Source organism: Varanus komodoensis, unplaced genomic scaffold, assembly GCF_004798865.1.
Source record: "Varanus komodoensis strain SLA01 unplaced genomic scaffold, ASM479886v1 scaffold21, whole genome shotgun sequence".
NCBI classification, from domain to species: domain Eukaryota; kingdom Metazoa; phylum Chordata; class Lepidosauria; order Squamata; family Varanidae; genus Varanus; species Varanus komodoensis.
This window is the reverse complement of record NW_025335589.1, coordinates 7,372,626-7,383,332: the sequence shown is the minus strand read 5'-3', so window position 1 is coordinate 7,383,332 and position 10,707 is coordinate 7,372,626. Positions and strand designations below refer to the sequence as shown.

Below are 10,707 nucleotides of genomic sequence, written 5' to 3'. Positions count from 1 at the left end.
CAAAATATGGGGAGACAGTAGAGTGGTGGCTTTCATTGACCACCGAAAATACGCGTCATTATGGCCAGCCTTCTGCAAAAAATGGAGTGGTAAGGTGGGAATATGATTGTCTTCTTAAATGTATATTTAGCAACTCTGGCCCCAAAGATGGAGCATGTGGTAAAATCCTTCTTAGCCCTGCTAGAGGTCTGGAGTTTGGGAGTCTGTTTTATGGCTCCCCCTTATCAATGTCCGTGCAACTTTGTGTGATGGTGTGTGTATTTAAAGATCCCTAGCAGCACTTGGCAAAGAATATACCAGACGCCATAAAATGCAATCAGGGAACCAGAGGGCAAGTCCTTGAGCCTCTTAATAGATTAGTTTGTTTGTTTGTTATTTGTTTTGAAAGAAAAAAGGAGAGGTTTATTGCATCGACAATATTCCTGTTCTCCTAGGCTGTTTAAACGTGAAGATGATAAATGGGGAGGTGATCCTCCTCCTCGCTTTTACGGTTGATCAGGGGCTGGTGGGGGGGAAAGAGGCAGCGGTTAGTAGGGCGCAGAACGGAAGCGGCCCCATAGTGCGCACCTTGGTACAGGTGGAGTTAATGCCTCGGAGAGGCTGCGAGGGGCGGGAAAAGGAGATTCAAGAAGCCAGCCCCCAATCTTGATCTTGCCTCCATTAGAAAAAGGGAGGCGGGGTAGCTTAGAGGGTGGCAACTTGGAAGGGACTCGCAGCTTGAGGGCGTGGGATCTAGATCTAACTCTCGTCCCGGTTTGAACAGATTTCGGGAGCAAGCTTTGCGCAAAAGCCGTTTCTGTCTCGGAGGAATCGTTGGCCATATGTTTTTTGGTGGAACGTTTTAAACGTTATCCGATTAGCTCCTAAATCTCACTTTGCCTGGCCGTTCTAGCTGCAGGGTCAGAGCAGGAGGAGGGGAAGATGGAACTACAGCCTGCCCCCCTCCAGCGCAAACGTCGCTGGACTCCCTGCTAGGTGGGTTTTACAGCTTTAAGGAGAGATGCATTTTCTAGCTTGTGTCGCAGCAACTTTGTATCAGTCATGTCGCCCGCCGGGTGACTGACAAAAGCTTCTGTCCAATGGAAAGCGCGATGGAGCCTGATACCGTGGCTTAGCTCTTTTCGTTGGCCAATGGGGAAGGGTGAGAGGAGGAACTTAATCCTGAACTTTATCTGAGCATGTGACATGTTTTAAAAGGACTTGGCACCTCCGAACGCGCTTCCAGCCCCCCCGCCCTTTTTCTCTATCCAGCACTGTGTCATTCAGCGACATAACGAATCTGCACTTTCTGAAGAATAAATTCTTCCTCCTCGCTTTTCCTTCTCCCGGTTACCCTGTTATTTACGATTGTGGATGTTGGCTTTATGTGGATGACACTTGGAGGAGACGCGTGGAGGAACAGACAGGTGTGCTAAGAGGAAAAAAAAATCACGACTGTTGAAGTAACAGAAAAGGGGGGATTGCACTGCAGGTTTTCTTTTTAATTCTTTTTTTCATGAGTGCATGGACTTAGGGGCCCTGGGGTAGCTAGAGGAAGGGTTTAACTTTTTAGGTGCCTCAGGATAGTGGATTACTTGCAGGTGAGGACATGTTTTCAGTTGTTGTGTGGATTGGGCTGTATAAGCCACAGGTGTTCTGTGCCAGCCCGTGTGATTTTAAATCATTTATTCTTGGCAAAACATCCCCCCGCCCCAAATGTTCAGGGGAACAGCGAAGCCTAATTTCAGCCAAAGCAGATTTGGGAAGACAGCAAAAGAGCTGATGTTTTGGGGTGGGGTGGTAATACACCTGGAATTGGGGTAGTGAATTGACACACTGAGATTGAAGGAAGTGGTTGTTGTTTGGATGGGGTTGCATGCTTTGGTGGGAAGCTGAATTGGGCAATGCTTCATGCTGGGTTTAGGGTTAGGGCTGTGTTTGGAGGCTGCAAGATAGGGCTGCTGCAGCTCACCTTGAGACATAAAATCTAGTATGCTGCACAGGAAGAGTTCAAACTGTATGTTTTGAGGGGTCGCAGGGTCTTGGAGTTTTCTTGCTTTTATAACAAAGTAAATTTCAACATTTCAAAGCAGATACCTGAACAATTTTAATTCCAGTCCTTATCAAGTTCAGTTTTGCTGAACTTACTGGCCAAAATAAGTTTTTTAACATGTTTGGGTGCAGAATTCATCTCAAGTGAATTCATAGCCAGGCACATCATACTTAAAAGTATGAAAAGTATTTTCAACCCTATTTTAGAAATTTAATTTGCATAGTTACTCTGTTATTGTATATGAAGATAACTGTGTAAGTTCTATTGCCAGTACAGATGACTAAATAGGCAGTTTTGATCCAGGTGATATTAAATACTGATTCATGAGTTATTGCTTTTAAAAAACAAGCAGTGATTGATGCATGTGTGTGTACCTTGTTGATTTATGTTTGTGGTGGTTGATGTGGAGAAACTGTTTTATTTTTGCCCATTAAATGTAGAAAGGTGTAAATATGAAATCTGATAGGTGTCTAAATCACCACCTGTTCATGGTCACCAAAAGCCAAATGACAGTTTTATGTCTAAATTGCCCAAATTGGCACACAGCTGGTAGGTGTGGAGGGCACCTCTACTGCCATTCTTAAAAGACAAGGCATGATATAGGAAGCGAAGTGATCACTCAGGTGTGCTGGGACTTGGGTTGTTGAATGACTGCTCTCAGGACCTCAAATTGTAGAAAGCAATAGGGAGTTAGTGTAAATTCCAGATAGAAGCTCTGTAGTATAGGGGAAAATAGTTTAGATATGGTTACCAGTAATGATAATTAATGGATCACTGAATGGACTTGGGTCATTTTCAATGCCACTTTTGGGGCAAGGATAAAATCAGATAATTTGTCAGCTGCTTTGTACTTTTGTCAGGAAATGCTGTGATGTATTGCTTGCTGGTACCACCACAAGCAGTGGGCTTCTTTATTCTATTGCACTGGAAGCTTCAAATACATACCATACAGTATATGACCTTTTGCTTTGAAATTAATTGGGCATGAAATACAGTTGTCATGTCAGTGGGAGAATTTGGTAAAAAGTCTTCAGGCTGTTCCAGGTATCTGAAATTTCAGGCATCCAGAGTGCCTATCCTCCAAAGTCATGAGGCTTACTAATATTTTAATCTTGTCTGAGTTGGATGAAAGTACAGGAGCTCTTTAATGCCTTTGCCTGTTTACAGCCAGAAAATCTCTTATCACAATCCATAGTAGCAACTGCACAGAGAGATCAGTAGAATAATAAAAAGCCTCTGTCAATCTGCTGGTGAGCTTCATTGACCACAGTCACAAACAGATTCTTAAGTTCATGGAGATGTTTGCAGAAAAGAGCATAATACCCCTAACCCTAGTTCATTATTGAGAAACCGCTTGTTCTGCTTATAAAAACGGTTATCCTAATTTTTATATATAAAAGTGTAAGTTATATTTAACTGTTTTATGACTAGGTTAGCTCTTTAATATTCAATATATAATGTATGTTTAACTCCAGGGGGAAGTTGAATGATGTGATGCAAATTGAGTAAATACATGCCATGGTTTGGAACAAGTGGCTTAATGTGAGTCAATCAATTTGTTATCAATAATTTATGGATATGATCTCATGCATGCTTTGGTGTTTTGTTTTGTAAGACTGTTTTGTGCATTTGGAAAAGCATGACAATTTCACTCATTTATTTGTAGAAAGTTGGATGCTATGCTTGCCTGATTTGGGTAACCATGATATTATTTTATGCCTACTTTTGTAAAATGAAAGGTGTTCTTTGCAAAAAGTTTATATTGTATCAGTATGAGCACATGACAGTTACTGAGGGAAAAAACTGTGAAATAGTAGGTTGATAAAAAGTATGGGCCAAGTAAATAGATGATAAAATTATTGTTAAATAAGGAGGTATAATATTTAACATAATGACAAATGCAAACATGCTCACAGAATATAAAATGAGCAATTTATCCAAACAAGGAATGCAGAAGCAAGCAATTCACCTGATGCATACTCCTGGCTAACTGAGCACTGATTTAAATTTTCCTCAGTTATTAACATTTTGAGTATTATTCTTGTTTATTAGGCCTGAAATAATACAGGCCATTCTATTCTTATTTTATAATTTATAATAAATTACATAATTATAATTTACAATTCTTACTTCTGCATGCATTTTTTTGAAATATTATCAGTCAGCTGGTATGTGGTACAATCATTCTTATACTGCAGTCCGAAACAGTAAAGTAAGTTCTATTGAAATAACAGAATTTATAGTGGAAATAGGATTGGGATTTCAGACTGAAAATAATTGATCATAGGGATGCAGAGAACAAGTTGCAAAGGCTAAAACGATAATTGTAAACACACGTGCTAGAAAGTAAGCTCTATTGCTTACAGTGGCAATTCTGAGTAAATGTATGCAAATATGTCCCACTAAACTCTGCTAAGCTTAAGTCAGAGTACCCACGTATTCTATTGGGATGAATAATATATTCTCATACATAGGTCCAGCTTATAGGTCTTTCAGCTAAAGAAAATGAAATCAACAGGGCTAGAAAGAATAAGAATGAGATTTTAAAGTTAGCAAAGTTCTTAGACTGCAAAAGCTGGATTTAATTCTGATTTCATTATGCACATGTCTGTCAAACTAATTAAAGTGAGTATGTGGTGTGGCAGTAAAGTGGTACCTACTGAGGCCCACATGCCTTACCTTGGCCTCCAAGAGAGCTATTGTCTTCTGATTTCAAAAGGTGATGTATATAGAACCAAGTGCATCAAGGTTGCATGAGGTGGAAGGTGTATTGAGGCAAATTAACTCAAAATGTATTGAGGCAAATTAACAATTTTGAAAGAACATTTAATGAAACAGTTTTGAAAGAAAGTATGATAAGGCCATAGGGAAGCCCTTTGTTATCCTTGCTACACTTCTGTAACATGTATGCATGATAAATATGTCTATTTCTTGATCATTTGATTCCACTGTGGATTATGTGCATGAAATTAAATCAACCAACATTGTGGAAATTGTCATCTTAGAAACTCTATGCCGTAGTCAGTATTGAGGGCCATATATTTCACTAACACAATTTAACACTAATAAAATGCATATAAACCATGGATCCCAAACTTGCATAGAAATATATGTGCAAAAGTAAGTGCAAAACACATAATTGTTCCAACCCAAAAGAATTTGTGCTTACCTAATCAACATAAAAGCCACTCCATCAGAAAAGGTACATGTTTATTTAAACAAATGTGAAGAAGTTGCCACTAGATGAAATAGCATATGTTTTGAGATAGCAACTTTAGTTCCTGGGATCTCAAGCCAATAGTGGGGGAAATGTCTGGCTAAATTTCCATAGACTACACAGCATATTGATCTGATTCAGTATAAGGCAGTTTTTATGTCCTTATGAAACAGTCAACATTAATTCAACCAAAATGACACAAGTTTTAGTTGTGTACTATAATACAGATATTTTATAATACAGATAACTTTCATGAAATTACGGTTCCATTTCCCCCTAGGTGGTGTTGCTGAACCATGTCACTTGGGGAGCACCCCACTTACAAGGGTGGAATAAATTTCTGCAGTCTTCGTTATGATGATTAATTTCATCTCTGTATCACCCAGTAGGCAATGTTTTCTGGGTGGTTCATGACAATATAGAAAAAGACAGACTGCAAATACCACATTTTTTTTCCAGTATATACATTTTTGTGGTGAGTTTCCTGGCTTGACGAAGAACCAGGACCACGGCCCCTGTTTGTTAACTAGTGAATGTTGATAAACAACTGTTGGCTAAAAGGAGTCATATCTGATTTAGAAGCAGAAACCTGTGTAAATCTAGGGAATCTTAGTTGTTAAAGGATGTCACTTTTGTTGGAGAATGTTAGCTTCTAGGAAGAAAGCCATATCTGTTAACACAGTTAAATTTGGCAAAAGGGAGAGAAGAGAAACTGTATTTCCTATTGGTCTATTGGGTATGCTGGAGTTACTAAAAATGTAATGTATTACTCATTGTAAAAACAATAAAGTCAAATATTTCATTAAAACAAGCTTGGAGCATGCAAATGTAGGATTAAATTTATTTTGAGGTCATTTTATCTTATGTCAATAGCAATGCAAATGAATGGTTGTCTCAGTTATTTTTAACTTGGAAAGCTACAAACAGATTTCTCATAGGTGGACAGAATATTTGCTTTCTTTTTTAAAGATAAGCGATACTTTTGTGTAGTGCAATCACATGCATATGTACTTGGAAATAGGTTTCACTGTTTTGGGGTGGTGTTTGCTGATTTGTGATTAGCATTGTAACTGTCGCTCTTTGATACATGGCACCATTTATATAAGTGTATATACTTACATATTAATTTACTGTTTTCTTTTGCTAGTTATGGAGACCAAAGGCTATCACAGTTATCCAGAAAGCCTAGATATGGAGAGACGCTGGAATCAAGGTTCTCAGTCTATGGAGTATACTTCTGCAGGAGCAGACGAGCCAGCTGAATCGAGTAATAATTATATGGAGATTGTAAATGTGAGCTGTGTTTCTGGTGCTTTTCCAAATAGCAGTGCTCAAGGAAGCAACAAAGGAAAACCTGAACTACTTTCTTGCCTTCAGCAAGACCATAATCAGCCTAGTATTTCAACCTCTGATATAAAAACTGAGTCAGACTCAAAGGAACTTTCGGCAACGGTAGCTGAATCAATGGGTTTGTACATGGATTCCGTAAGAGAAGCTGATTTTTCCTATGATCAGCAAAATCAACAAGGAAGCATAAATCCTGGGAAGATGTATCAAAATGTTGAACAGTTGGTCAAGCTATACAAGGAGAATGGCCACTGCACTTCTCCCTTGAATGCCCCAAGTAGGCCCCTGAGACCTCTAATATCAGACTGTGCTAACTCTGTGAATGGAGGCATCATGCCAGCAATTGTCAAAAGCCCTAGAATATGTCAAGAGAAAAGTCCTCCTGACTGTAGCCCTCAAAACCTGACTTCTTCAGTGTGCAGCCCGCCTGGAATTAATTTTGTATCATCAACCACACCTACTAACTACCAGGGAACACCTTTGTCATGTTCACCCAACATTGAAAACCGAAACTCAATGTTACACAGTCCTCCACAAGCAAGCAATGTGGGGTCCCCTCTTTCTAGTCCCATAAGTAGCATGAAATCACCAATTTCGAGCCCTCCTAGTCACTGTAGTGTGAAATCTCCAGTTTCAAGTCCTAATAATATTATCATGAGATCCTCAGTATCTAGTCCTGCAAATATGAACTCAAGGTGCTCTATTGCCAGCCCTTCCAATGCCAATAATAGGTCTACTCTTTCTAGTCCAGCTGTTAGTACTGTGGGGTCCTCTATGTGTAGTCCAGTAAATGGTGCACTAGCCTTTCCTGCATCTAGCACACCTGTTGGACCTGGTACAGGCCAAGATGTCGATCCTAGTCCAGATACAAAAGTCAATAAAGGTGCTTCAGAAATTATGTTTCCTAAAATAGAGGAAATGGAAAATGCCATCTCTAACAATGAAGTAGCTAATCAAATGAATCTTGTTCAGTTTATAAAACCTGAACCAGAAGGGGTATTCAGTAGCTCATGTCTTGAAGAAAACAGCAAAATCAATTCTGATTCCCCATTTTCAGTATCAATAAAGCAAGAATCAGCTAAACGTTCTTGTTCCGGTGCTTCTTTTAAAGGGAATCAGACTGTAAATCCATTTCCATTTATGGATGGGTCATATTTTTCTTTCATGGATGATAAAGACTACTATTCTCTTTCTGGGATTTTAGGACCACCTGTTTCATCATTTGATGCCACATGTGAAAGTAGTGGATTTCCAAATCCAGGCCTGTCTGTAGGAATTAAACAGGAGCCTGAAGAGAGTAGCTATTATCAAGAGAATAATCTGCCATCTTCTGCCATTGTTGGTGTGAATTCAGGTGGACAGTCATTTCATTATAGAATTGGAGCTCAAGGCAGAATATCTTTATCTCGACCTGTTGGTAGAGAGCAATCTTTTCAGCATATGAGCTCATTTCCTCCAGTAAGTACTCTAGTGGATTCATGGAAATCACATTCTGAATTGTCTGCCAGAAGAAATGATGGGTATCCAGTTCTAGAATACATTCCAGAAAATGTGTCAAGGTAAGTGTGCTTTTTTTAGTTGCTTGCTAGCTGAAGACAAAAATAATTTTTGTTTTGTTTGACAGTGATCAAAACTGAATATTTATTGTTACAACATTTATCTCTTGGATATTTGTCAATTTTTCCTGTTAACATGCCAGATTTTAGTCCTGCCATGTATTTGCACTCAACCAGTACATTTAAATTTTAACTTGCTAAAAATACTTTATATTTTCACTCTTTTTAACAGTGATACTTCAGTAGGTTTCAACATCAGAGATAATTATATATTGAGCATTGACATGAAGATATTCTCTAGGTATTTTTAAATGTTTGTTTTCAGTGTGCTGCATTAACTAAAAGGATGAATGAAACTGTGTTTTTTTTTTTAATATCAAGTGTCTGTCAGGAATTTTAAAATAAGGATTTTGTGTCTGTGAGTATGCATAACTTTCCAAAGGGGGGAAAATAGAAATTAATGAAAAAGGCATTTATTAACTGTATTTCCCAACTTGCATTAATTTACAAGGATTCTAGCTTAAATACAAGTATATTCAAATACCTTTTGAAAACAGGAAGATAGTAAAACCTAATACCTTCTGAAAGAAATACAAGGCTATTGTGTACAAGCCTGATGTCATAACCTTATTTGTGCACAGCTAGCTGCACTGAATTCGGTTTCAGTATTCCACAGTCATAGCTGTACAGAGAAGGCTTAACCTATTCCACCTTTCTTCTAATGCCTTCTGGGCTTCTATTCTATCATGGTTTTTCTCAGTCTGTCTTCTATTGAATGTTCATTTTCACTGTCTGCAAATTAGAAACAAACATGTGCACCTGTGCTCTGATGCTGTATTTTTCTAATGAAAAGCTCATTTGAGAAGGGACATTTCCAAATGGAGGAGGAGAGGACTTCTCCGATCTTTTCAGCTGAGCACCATACATGCACTCCATATTGCCTTGTCCAGTATGTGGGCTGAAAGTGATCTAGAGAAGCAGAGGGTGCAGCAAAGGAGTGAGGAACTCGCCCTTGCTGTTTCTCTCTGTAAACTCCCCCTCTCAAATCAGTTTTACAATTAAAGATGATGTGGGAGGCCACTTACATGCATTTGAATGTAATGTGTGCATACCCTTTCAGGAATCAGTACTGATTCAACTTTTTTATGGGGCTGGCCCAAGACATGTTACTGCCTGAGGTGAAGGACCCCTTCCCATTCCATGTGCAAAGCCTGACTAGACCAGCAGTTGAATTTTCTTTCGTAGTGGCAATGCCACAGCATCTTCTTATGCAGTAAGCTAGCTTAGAGGATGCAGAGTAGGCTGCACACAGCTCTGTTCTCCAACCAACTCCTAGCATCTGCTTCTACAGGCAAATGCATCACTCTGCCTAATGGTAGAGCTGGCCCCTGTCTTTTTACATTTCTCAGTCTTGGTTTTATTTCTATTATCCATTCATTTGGTCTTCAGACCCCCTTAATGTCAGTGATTTGCAGCTCCAGTGTTGCATACCTGATTTTTTTCTCGTCCTCATTCTTGTCTGTGTCCTAGTGAATGGATGCCAATTTCTTCCAACATAAGTCTGTAAAAATAACAAAAATACTCCCTTTAGTTTCCCCTTTTACAGCAACTTTTCCCAGCCAATATGATACCCTCCAGTTTCTGTCTGTAACTGGAGGGCACCCAGTTGGCTAAAGCTGCTTTGTAGCCAATGCTGTAGGATTTCTGGAAAAAAAACTCTGGAAATTTTTCCATTCTTTATATAGTGTTACCTGATTTAGTATGTTTGACACATTGTTTTCATCTATATACTTTCTCAGTCAATAAGCACAGAAAATAACTCATGTTTAGTAAACAGAACTGAAAATGTAATTTGTGTCAATTTTATGTACAGTATAAATACATCAAAAGTTCTCCCAAAAGCTACACAAATTTGAACTGGAGTATTTGGTTATTTATGTAGTTAAACTATTATATACCTCCCACATTAGCCAAATGGCTCTCTGAACAGTTTTACAATAAAAAAGAACCCAACATAATAAGCAATACAGCATAATATATATAAATATGGTATGGGTCAGAGCATACCAGTCCTGTTCCATATCCAGTTAAACACAAACACATACTTACTTGAATAAATGAACAATGAACTAGCCACAACAACTCAACAACAGTATAAATAGAGTACAGTATAAAAAGCAGAATTTAAAAAACTTGGGGAAAAAAACAGTTTTAACCTGCCACTGAAAAGCATAGAGAGTTGGTGTCAGGTGCACCTCTCAGAAGCTGAGGGGAAAATTAAATCACATTAAAATGTATATAGAAATTTATTTAAATACTTGCAAAAATGTAAAGGCAATAGCATATACCTATGTATTTTTGTTAACTCTAAACAAAGAACACCATTTAAGCAAACTGTTTTTAGGATATATAACTAAAGGGAGATAGTATATCACCAGTTTAATTTTCTTTTGCTGGGGTAACTATAGCATCTTCAGCTTCATTCAACCTCTGCCTTGCTTCTAATTTCCTTTTCACGTTGTTCAGTTTGGAAGAACTAGCGAAATGTTTTGTTT

At 38.5% G+C, this 10,707-nt stretch overlaps 1 protein-coding gene across 5 annotated transcripts in view; it reads left to right on the top strand.

Annotated features, from left to right (window-relative positions):
- The window catches only part of NR3C2 (nuclear receptor subfamily 3 group C member 2), a 178,097-nt gene that overhangs the window by 1,460 nt on the left and 165,930 nt on the right, over window positions 1-10,707 (top strand). For 2 of the 5 annotated variants that reach the window (XM_044430783.1, XM_044430787.1), the window contains exons 2-3: window positions 3,508-3,574; window positions 6,397-8,155. In XM_044430783.1, the coding sequence (XP_044286718.1) occupies window positions 6,399-8,155 (1,757 nt within the window). In that variant the 5' untranslated portion in view covers window positions 3,508-3,574; window positions 6,397-6,398. Of the gene's footprint in view, window positions 1-755; window positions 976-1,451; window positions 1,472-3,507; window positions 3,575-6,396; window positions 8,156-10,707 lie in introns of those variants that run through there. The other 3 variants (XM_044430785.1, XM_044430786.1, XM_044430784.1) reach the window with 3 other exon arrangements.